The 11,080-nt window shown below is 48.8% G+C and overlaps 1 protein-coding gene across 2 annotated transcripts in view; it reads left to right on the top strand.

The window, feature by feature from the left end:
• The first annotated feature begins 715 nt into the window (after positions 1 to 715).
• Positions 716 to 11,080, top strand: part of SLIT3 (slit guidance ligand 3) — a 597,503-nt gene continuing 587,138 nt past the window's right edge. For both annotated transcript variants that reach the window (XM_035013944.1, XM_035013938.1), the window contains exon 1: positions 716 to 1,349. In XM_035013944.1, the coding sequence (XP_034869835.1) occupies positions 1,153 to 1,349 (197 nt within the window). In that variant the 5' untranslated portion in view covers positions 716 to 1,152. The remainder of the gene's footprint in view (positions 1,350 to 11,080) is intronic.

The raw sequence follows: 11,080 nt of genomic DNA, 5'->3' as shown, positions 1-11,080 counted from the left end.
CCAGTCCCTGCCATCACTACTTTTATCAGCTCAGCCGGCATTGGGTCTAGGCAAAGCAGGACAGGCTTCCGTGTAGGGTTTGCCAGCAGCGACCTGAACAAGGACAAACATTTTATGTGACATGTGTGACTGTGAAATGCGTTAGTATCAATACAATAGGTGCTTTAGGAAGAAGTTGTGGATCTTTGCCAAGATGAGGTAGGATCTTTGAGGATCTTTGTAGATGAGTGAAGTACACATCTTCGATGGGCTGTGGTGTAAAATATGAGTGAATGTGAGTGCTGCGGTTTGGGGTACTTAGCAGCTGTGTGGCCTCGGGCAAGTCACTTTACTTCTCTGAGCTTTGTTTCATCTATAAAATGGGGTACTCAGATGCCCCCTTGCGGGACGGTGTTGGAACCCAAGGAAAGACTATGAGCAGAGTGCCTAGCTCAGTGCCAGAATAAAGAAAAAGTGCCACCAGCCTGATCAATCCTTGGCTCCGTAAGAGGGAATGGGTCTCAATTCTGGGGCCCTGCTGGCCGAGCCCCTTTCCTTCCCTCTCCCTCATCTCCTGCCTCCTCCCCTCCGGGCTCTCGGTCGCTCCAGCAAAGTTCCCAACTTAGTCGACATGACGTGCAGCGCAGCCAATGGGAAGCGGAGCTGGCGTTTTTGGGGAGGGGGGAGGGGTGGGCCCCGCGTCTCCGGTGTCTGCCCTGCTCAGTGAATGGAGAGAGCGAGCGCCGGCCGGCTCACCCGGCCGCCCCGTGCCCCAGCCGCCGCCGCCGCGCTCCCGAGCTCAGCCCTAAGTCGGACCTCCTTAGGCGCCGTGCCCACTGCGCTCGCCCCCAGGTCCCCGACCCGGCTGACGCCTCGGGCCGCGGGCCAGCGGGCCCAGGAGGCGCTCGGTACCTGGGCACTCCGAGCGATGCACAGCGGGGCACAAGCAGCCCCGCGGATGGAGCTGCTGCTTCTGCCGCTGCTGCCGCCGCCGCCGCCCGGCGCACCCCGCTCCGCCCGCGCCCCGTGCGCCTGAGCGCCGAGCTCGCTCCTCCTCCGCGCCAACTGCGCCGCCCGCTCCCCAGGCCGCTTGGGCTCCGCGCGCGCTTCCCCGGGCTCCGCGCGTCTTGCCCCGCCGAGGCAGCCTCCTCTGGGCGCGGGCCCCTGCACACCATGGCCCCCGGGCGGACCGGGGCCGGCGCCGCCGTGCGCGCCCGCCTGGCGCTGGCCTTGGCGCTGGCGAGCGTCTTGAGCGGGCCCCCAGCCGCCGCCTGCCCCACCAAGTGTACCTGTTCCGCCGCCAGCGTGGACTGCCACGGACTGGGCCTCCGGGCTGTTCCCCGGGGCATACCCCGCAACGCCGAGCGCCTGTGAGTACGCCCGCCCCGCCCAACCCGAGCCACCCCCTGGGTCCATAGTGGGGCCCCCAGGCACCAGATCTTTCCTTTCCCCCTGGCCGCACTGGATGCAGTCTCGCTGCCACCCTCTCCCGGGTCGGATCCTTCTTTCCCTGAGTTGGGGTCTCTGGCGTTGGGTAGGTCTAGGGAGAGAGGTCTTGAAGCCCACTGCGATGGGCAAAGAGCAGTGCTTTTCCAGGGGTGAAGGCTCCAGACGCAGGGCCCGGTGACAGCTTCCAGCAGAAGGCTGGCAGGAAGCGAGGGGAGGAAAGAACACCACAGCCAGTCAGGTCTTAGGGTAAGGGCAAGGGGTCCGCGCACATTTAAGAGGGGGGCGGAGGAGAAAGCTGAAAGGTGGTGGGGCGTAAGGGAACGGAGACCCGAGAGGGCCGAGACTGTGACCAGCTTGGAGATCAGAAAGGGCCAGTTACTTTCTGGCTGCCCTTGCGAGCGAAGTTGAGAGTGTGTGTGAAGGTCTAACTTCTGAGGAACCGAACGAATTCGGAGTGGGTGCTTGCAAAACCCGCCCTGCCTGGAGCGCAGCCTCGCAGATGCCAAGTTGCAGCCGGGGTGAATTTTTTATGGCTCGGTTATAAATGCCTCCCCAAACGGGCCGGAGAATGGAAATGCTGACAGCCCTTTAAATGAGACCGAGCGCTATAATCTTACAAACCGCACTCAGCCTCGGATCCTGGGTTTGGCAGCGAGAGGAGAGGCGTTTGGAGAGTGGGGTAGATTGACCCTCGTTTTAACCCCAATTGTGCAACCAAATATTTACTTTTCATATGTCAACGTTTTGGAAACATTTATCATTTTGATCCTCGGACCAAATTCAAAACTTGGACTCCGAGGGTGGGCTCTTCCCAGCCCACAGTTGGGGAGTAAGGAAAGAGGGAGAATAGTGGAGGGGGTTGGAACCGGCCTGGGAACACAGCCCAGAAGTGGGTGAGGGTTTGCTCTAGTGTAATCCACTTCTTCGTGTCTTGCTCTCCCTCTGTCTCCCTTGCCCTTGCATGTTAGGGGTGGGTACACTGGGTCTTCCATTCTGCCCTCTTGCCTTGAAGCTGGAAGATAGTGGCATGAGACTGAGTGAATTGTCCTACAGTGTGTTATTTCTCTTGATCACCTCCTGTCACTCTACTTCTCTTCCTCGAACTCCATGTGTCCCTGGGCAGAGACTCAATAGAACTGCCTTCCTTTTTCCTGGAGGTTTCCTGTGGCTCAAAACATTTTTTTTCAAGTGCATTCATTATTCTGTGTGGTCATGCAATTCTAGAGCATTGGAGCTGAACCTTCATTAACATGTAGAAAAGGAGGCTCAGGCATTTGAAAAGACTTGCCCAAGGTAATGCAGCAAGTTAGTGGCAATAAAGAGGCCACAATCCAGGTGTCCACAACTTAATTCAGACCTTATATTTTACAAAGCAGTTAAAATTTTGTTGTAGTGGTATTTTTGGGTATCTACCACTCTGCTAGCCATCTTTGGAACAAGAGTCCGTTTGGGCCAAGATCTGTAAATAGATGATCCTGGGAGGGTTCTGGCTGGGCTTGGGAATAGGCTGCTCTTGCTACTGCTTCGGGTGTACCCTGCCAACATTCAGCTTGCTATGACATTAGCTCTGCTGGTTGGAGTCTTGAGACTACCTCTCCTCCATCCTCAAAATCATGGTACATGTTTGGGAAACCAAGGGGAGTGGGCCCTTCTCCTGCTGGCATGTAGGAAGTCTTCAAAAGCTGCAGGCACAGCACTGCAGCCAATATGCCACCCACCCACCTTCCCCAGGAGACCCAGGCAGCTTGGAGCTACCCATCTGCTCTACAACTGGAGAAACTGGGTGGAGACTGAGTCCTGGGCATTCCCACAGTGCCCTGCTGCTGTCATGGTCGTTCGCAGGCATTGGCAGAGTGGGAAGTACTTTGGAATAGCTGAGTCTCATCTGCCTTGGTTCCAGTCACTGGTGCCCCTTTGGCTGGGGTGCGTGGGGTGACGCAGCTGCCAAGGCTGGCTCCTCATCCTGGTCTTCTTCCTCCCCTGGGAGAGGGGAAAACCTTTAGAAGAAAGCTTGGTCAGGAGTGCTGCAGGGGTGAGGAGGAGCCCACCAACAGTCCTTCACCACCTCTCATCCTCTGTCAGTCAACTCAGAGGGAACATTTGAGTTCTGCAAACTCTTGGGGGGTGTTTGGCATTTCTAAGCTATGGAATAGATTTTTTTTTAGGGAGGAATTTCTCATTCATTCCTTTCTTCATTCATTCAACAAACATTACTTGAACCTCTACTGCATTCCAGTAACTGTATATAAAATCATTGCATATACAGAAGAAAACCAACAATTCGACTTAAAGAATGGAAGCAGAGGATAGAAGAAGGAAACTTCCTTTAGTGAGGCTTTGAAACTCCCCAGGACTCGTTTCTCCACAGGGTATACGGTCTGTCGGCATTGGCACCACATGCTCGGGACCTTCCTAAAATCCAGTTTCCTGATCTCTAATGTTTATGTTGTGTTTTATAACAAAGGAGAAGCATTTTCTCCCTTTTCCATTCCTGCTGCTTGATCTCCCAGAGAGGCTTTTCTGTAGGAGTATGTGTGCGCGCATACGTGCGTGCATGTGCGTGTGTATGTATGTGTGTATGTGTGTCATTGTTTCTCTGGGGGTTTTTGACATCTGAGGCCTCATCTGCTCATGCACTCTTTAAGGAAAATCTGCATGGGGATAATGTGGTCACCATTTGGACTTTGCTTTAGGCCTGGAATGGGGCTTGTTATATTATTCATAATTAAGCTGATATCAGAGTTGGGGGTCTGTGTTCCAGCTTCTTCTCCATAATGTCAGCACATTACACAGAAAGAGAAACTCTCTGTCATTTATAAACTACTGACAGTTTCTTTTTTCCCCTCAATGAGGAGGTGATACCCACAAGAAAGCTAAATAAACGCAGGGGAGAATTCAGTGTAATTTATTATCCATGCAGCAAAGATAGAGGACATGAGGAGAGGAAGTGAATGGTGGTGCCTGAAACAAAACATTTACCATGGAGCACAGAGTAAACAGATGTCGCATTTACCCTTCTGAGTACAAAAGGAGCCCACAGATGTAATTCTTCTCCAACCACAATCTCAGCCTGGAAAAAGAGCGGACAGATGAAAACGAACTCTCACAAGGGGCCCCTTCTCCCCACGCTGCCTAAAGGCAGGCAGAGGCCTACTTCTCACCCACGGGGAGGTGGTGGCCTGAACAGCGGAGTGGGGCAAGAGTGGACATCTTTGGTTTTTCACTTGGCTCTGGAACATGCTGGAGACTGCTGTATTTAAATAAACATTTCCTGTTTGCGAAGGAAAACGGGCGAAAGGCTGAAACGTGAGAATGTGGTAACTTAATTTTCTCCATCACTCCAGATGATGGCAAGCTTCGCCGGTGGTTGGGTCCAATAAAAACCGACACCATGTCACAGGCTTTCCCTCACTTGACCGCAGAGGTCTCCAGGTCAAGTGGGAGACTTTCCAAGATGCTCCACGGCCAAGCCCTGCATCCTGGTACTACTAGCTTCGGAGCCAGCTCAGCAGATGAGGGGCAGTTTGGTGAATGGCGAGGCCTCTCCGAGCCACCCATGGTGATGTGGCCTCTCAGAGAAGCGCAGTGCTCTCCGGGGGAACCTGTGGGTTGGACATGAGCAGTTAGGCTCACCTGCCTCCAGTGTGCTGTGCATCTGGATAGATTGCTTTGCCTTGCTGGGCCTCCTTTTCCTGAAAGCAGAATTCTAGTGTAGTCCTGATAGTTTTCCCTGTATGGTCCTCTCCCCCAGTGCCTGGCACATAGTAGGTTTTGAACTAGTATGTGTTGACTAAATGAGTAAGTCTGAAAAATACAAGTTTTTTGTTAGTTCTTATAAGTGAAAGATGGGGGATTATGGTTTTGCATTTTTTATGTATGGCCAAGGGCGACTTACTAGTAACCTATTACGTGAGTTATTGAGGTTTTCTAAAATTTGGTTTTCATGAACTAAAATTATTGCCTCACTAGAGTTACTAAGGACTCCTAATGAGTGATCCACTCTGGAGTCTGGTTGCCAAGCATTGCTTAGCAACCTTGCAAAACTCCTACTGTGCACATGCCCATGAAAAGAGCTAGAAGTCCCCCACACTTAAACTGTAGGCCTTTCTAATCAGGAACTCATCAGCATCATCCTGTGCTCTCTGTGGTTTTTGATTGCTGCTCTTCTTGTATTAATTGATGTATTTGTAGGGTCATTATTAAGTTTCACTTTTGCCCATCATCTGGGTCTTGTATATTTCTGCATTTTTTGCATTCTGATTGTTATTTTGTTTCTCTCCAGTTCTGTTTGTTGTCACTGAGTTCTTCCTTACCTGGAAAGTGAGAATGGTAGATCTGAGAGCCATTGGATCTTTTGCACGGACTAGGTGGGCTGTGGCAAGGCTTCAGAACCCCATGCCTACTAGTTCAGGCTGCGGGCTCTGCAGATAGACGGCTCTGGTTTGAATTCTGGCTCTGTTACAAATTTGCTGTTGCACCATGGGCGAATTACTCCACTCCTCTGGGCTGTAGTCCATTTAATCCCTTTATACTGTATTTCCACAGCTGTAATACAGGGATGATAATCACACTGGTCCTGTGGGCATGCTGTGAATGTGGCCCCGGACAAACCATGTAATGCACTCAGCAGAGTGCCCGGCACTTTGATTCTCCAGCTACTACTCTTTACCTGTAAAGTGTGCGTCATAAATGTTCCTCTTGGGGAGAATCAGATAAAATAAAGAACGGGAAGTGCTTAACACAGTACCTGGCACTTAGGTCTCCACCAACTATTAATAGTGGTGACCATGACTATTTCTTCTATTTCTTCATCTCAGGCCCCATCCAGCTGGAAAGTTTGAGATGCCCACTCTAAATGTGCCCCATCAAGGCAAGCGCCTCGCCTGCACGTACGCTGTGCTCAGCACAGCTCGTGCCTGCTCCCCTCCCTCTCCTCTCCAGCTAAGCCCAGGTTGGCCTCCGTTCCATAAAAAGGGGATTACGGTTGAAGTGGTTTATGTCTTTTCCATGGGCGTGCTGCTTTGTGGTATATTTAAATAAGGAATGCATTTTATTTATTTATTTTGGGGGGTTGGATTTTCATGGGGTAATTTTTGGCCCTGACTTTTTTTTTTTCAATGCTCATTCCTTCTGTCTTTCCCTAAATACCTTTTCCTGACTTCCCGTGTCTGCCTCTGTTACTGCTTTTACTTGAAACAGCTGTATTTACTAGTATGCTCCACCCTCATTATGTAAGGTGGTCTTAACCCTTTTTCGAACAGCTGAAAAGGAAAAAAAGAGGCATGGAGGCTTTTCCAGAGAACTTTGCTGGACCATTACTACTTCCAGATAAGATAGATGCAACGGGTCCCCTGCTAGGGTGCACGGTGTTGAGTTTTCAAAGCTCTCCATTATTTATCATTCTCCAGCCTTAAATTTAAATCAGCCTTGCCCAGGTGGGAAGCGCTCATAATGGGAATCTTCTGCTTTTCTGTTCGGAAGACGTGGATTATGTTTTATAAGTACTGCTATTGCTGGTCTGCCTAAGGCTGTCCTTTCCTTCCCACTCACTGTGGTCTTTGTAGTTCTGTGGCCAGCACTATATTTGATACACCATTCCCTGGGAAACATTCATCAGGAGTGTGTAATTAAACGTCCTCAATTGTGAGTGGATAGGGAGGTGGGAAAAGTCATGACCTTTGGGTAAAGGCATAGACATCAGAACCAGACGGGGCTGCTCCTGGTTTCTCCGCTTACCAGCTGGGTTACCTCAGTGTTCTCATTTGTGAAGTGGGAATAATAAAACTACCCCCTTCATAGGATGCTGGGAGTATTGAATTTACTCACATGGACTGCCTGGATCACAGCGCATCCTCCATAAGTATTCTTAGTATGGTTATCTTCATAATTCTTACTGACTATAGCCGTCCTTCCAGAGCAAGCTTAAGACAAAGCCTGATTGAAACAAGATAGATTGTCAGGGTTGAAAGGGTTCCTCTAGTTCAGGTTCTAACCATGTGCAGATTGATCTTCCACCAACATAATTTTGGAGAGAGTGGCCATTCTCCTTTGCTGGATTACTTCTAATGGGGAGGAACTCAGTTCTTTCTAAAGCAATTTATTCCATTTTAGAAAACAGTTTTAACAAGAAAATTTTCTTTGCCTGGGGGTTGAACTTATCTCCCCCTGACTATTGTTACACAGAGCAAATATAATCCTTCCAAATGGTAGGATTTCAAAAATGTTACTGCTGTCGTGTTTCTCACTACCCACTTATCTTAGTCTTCTTCTTTCTTCCATAAATTTTTATAATTGCCTCAACTATTCTGTGTGTGTTAGACTCTGAGACAGGCCCTCTTCCCATTCCTACTTATCTTCCTCCAAATAGGTTCCAGTCTTCTTTGCTTGTCTTAGTTAGAATCCTTCCACTCCCTTGCTATCTTGACTTCTATCAACATCCTGAAGGGGCATTTTCACTTCTGACAGCCACACCCCTGGGTTGGCTCATTTCCACCCGGCTGTTCATTGCATCCCCAGTGTCTCCCAGCCCTCCCTGCTGTTGATCCTATTTTCTCCATCCCAGATTTGTGCAGTTGACTTTTTGGAGTCTAAGTGCAACACTTTGCATTATCCTAATTGAATTTTATAGTTTAATTTCATCAGCTTTTCAGCAACATTTTCTATTTTGATTCACTCATCTAGCGTGTTACCACTCCTCCCCCCATTCCCTCTGCAGGGTTCCTGAGCTTGCCCTATGGGTCTTTATCCAGGTTGTCAATATAATCAGCAGAGTCCTCTCTGCTTGTTTAAAGTCTTTCAATGGCTGGGGTGTGGATGACATGAATATATTGTCCAGTTCTTTCTGGCTGGGATGGATAGAAATGTTGAGGTCTTGTTGGCCTGTAGCATCTTCTTTCCCTGGGGTTCTGTTGTTCATATTTTCTCTGGAATGATTTCCTATTAATGCTTAATTCCTCTGTTTGTTGAATGTTTTCTAAAGTCTTGGTTTCTCATTGCACTTCCCTTTATGACTTGAGCTTCATCCTTGTCCTATTAGGCTGGTGCCAGAGCCCCACCAGCACGGGATGGGATGTGACGTGATGTGTATATTGTGATGTGTATATCTGTGTGTATGTGCGTGTGCATGTCCTCTCCTATAAAGTATTGTAGCCTTCTGGGCCCTTCTGGCAGCAGCAGAGCTCCTCTGAGAAGCCTCACTCTTGCAAAGTGATTTCCTTTAACGTCTTGGGTGCCCATTGGCCCAGAGCACATTTGCTTGAGTAGGGCTGGGAATGGATGTGATGGGGAAGGAAGCATGGAGGTGCACGGGCTCTCCCCAAATTTCCAAACAACAATGATAATGACGACAACAGTCACTGTCGCCACAGCAGCTGCTGTTCATTAAGCCCCTCATTGTGCCTGGCACTGCTCTCACACTTCCTTTACACACGTTCTCTCGCTTAACTTAACAATCATGCAAGGCAGAAAGTCATGCTGTCCTCAGTTTACAGATAAGAAAGCTAAGAGAGGTGAAGTAACTTTCCCAGGTTGGAGCAGTAGAGTCAGGGCTCATTTGGGCAGACTGGTCTCAGGCCTGTGCCCCACCCACTGATCATGCCATTCCTCCACAAGCCTTCCAAGTCAGCCCCCCTTCTTGTCTTCCAAACCCGATTCTCAAATAAGAAGGAGGAAAGAAGGGGAAAAAAAAAAAAAAACTGAGTCCCAGTTGAAACAGTGAGCACCTGTTTGATGCAAGGCATCCTGAGAGGAAGGCCAGTGCTGTGTCCTGGATAGTTGGTGGTAGAGCCATCCTGTCCAGTTTGGGGAAGCAGGCAGCGTTCAGACTAGAGCTTGAAGGATGAATAGGGTTCCCACAGGGAGTAATGGAAACGTGGTACAGATCTGCAGAAGTTCGTGGTTACATTGAACAAAAGAGAGCCTGAGCCCAATTTAAAATGAATAGAAACTGTACTTGAAGAAGTTTCATCTAACAAGGGTGTTTAGAGAAGAATCCATGAGGTCAAGGAAAAGTATCACCATGGTTATGTGGCTAATATTTTTATTTTGGATTTGAAGGGATAAACCCTCTAAGAAGAATTCTGACAAGGCTTCTTGACCAGTATTTTCCCCCCACAAGTATTTGCTGACATTTTTGCAGGGATTGCCTTTCTTTCCAGTTAAGATGTACCACTTGACTTCCCTCAGCCATGATCTCTGGGATCCCTGACCCTGACACCGGGTCCTGGTAGAACAGGACATATATAAGATGCATCCCGGCTGGAGTAAATATGACTCCACTTTTCACAACCTTATCACTGCTTGTGTGGGCTTAGACTCCTCTTGTCCAAAATGCCAGTCTGGATTCTTGATCCCTGTTTCATTCAGCACTTTGGCAGTGGTGTGGATTGTGGTTCCTGAAATTCAGCCAGCACATTTAACCACCCACCTTGACTCCCTCTTTGAGTTTTTCGGCCTCCCTAGTTCCTGTAGTTCCTGTCTGCTACCTGGCATACCCACTCCTTGCTCCCTTGGACTCTAGAATTAGTGTATGCCCTGACTCAGGCTGGTCTACAAGGTGTGGAGTCCATGGTCCTCTTCTAATCTGAGGTATGTGGGCTTAACCATGGACCTGTGCATTTTGTGCATCTCTCCTTGAACTTGAGCTGCTCCTGGCCCCTGCCTTGACACTTCCAGCTTGGCTTCTTGCCTTCTCACACTCCCCTACCCTCCAGGTAGCTCTCCATAGCCTCAGCACGGAATTCGGACATTCACCACCTAACCCTTGGGTCCTGGAATTGGATTTCAGGAGGTTCTTCGTGACCTGGACCTTCACTGGAGACTGGAGACTCCCAGCTTGTGGTTGTGTCCTGGAAACAACCTCAGACTTCCTTTTCATGGCTACCTGAAGCCTTTTATGATGCCCAGGGTGAAGTGCAGAGATGCTGCAGGGCTGGACTTGGTGCATGATAAGTTACTTACAACGTGCTGCTGAGTACCCTGCAACCCAAACAGAGAATAGAGCAGATTTTTCTGCAATTGAAAAGCTCAACAATGATGATTTCATTGAAGAGATGTCCTGTTCAGAAATGTGGTGCAGAAGTTTCTGGCCTATCTAGCACTTTGCTGATATTCTTTATTCTCCTCTCCATCTCTGCCCAGCTCTAGAATGTAAGTAGATAAGTGTTTTATATATGGGGTTTTTTTTTTTCTTTTTTTAATTTAAATTCAATTAGCCAACATACAGTACATCATTAGTTTCAGGTGTAGTGTTCAATAATTCATCAGTTGCACATACCACCCAATGCTCCTGGGTAATGGGCATGAAGGAGGGCATGTGATATATATGGGGTTTCTAACTGATATTAATGAGAAACCAATGGGGAGAACAATTTGATGTAACCTTAAATGAGTAAAAAGACCGAGGCCAAATCCTGGTTTCCATCACCACCACCCCCCTTTTTCTTTTAACTGTGGGACCTTGTACAAGTATCTTCTGAGTCTCAGTTTTCTCATCTGTAACCTTTAGAATGGTAGGACTAACCCTTCTCCCATGGGGCTGATGCAAGTTTTATAGGAGATCAAATGTCTGCAGATGCCTCCTAAATTTGGTGCTCTGTGAATACTTTAATGAGTCCACCCACAATATCTGATTTTAACCACTAAATCCTGTATC

The sequence above is a fragment of the Mirounga leonina genome, unplaced genomic scaffold, assembly GCF_011800145.1.
Source record: "Mirounga leonina isolate KUSES-001 unplaced genomic scaffold, KU_Mleo_1.0 Mir_104, whole genome shotgun sequence".
Classification (NCBI taxonomy): Eukaryota; Metazoa; Chordata; class Mammalia; order Carnivora; family Phocidae; genus Mirounga; species Mirounga leonina.
The sequence above is the reverse complement of the archived record's forward strand: the minus strand, read 5'-3'. Positions and strand labels throughout refer to the sequence as shown.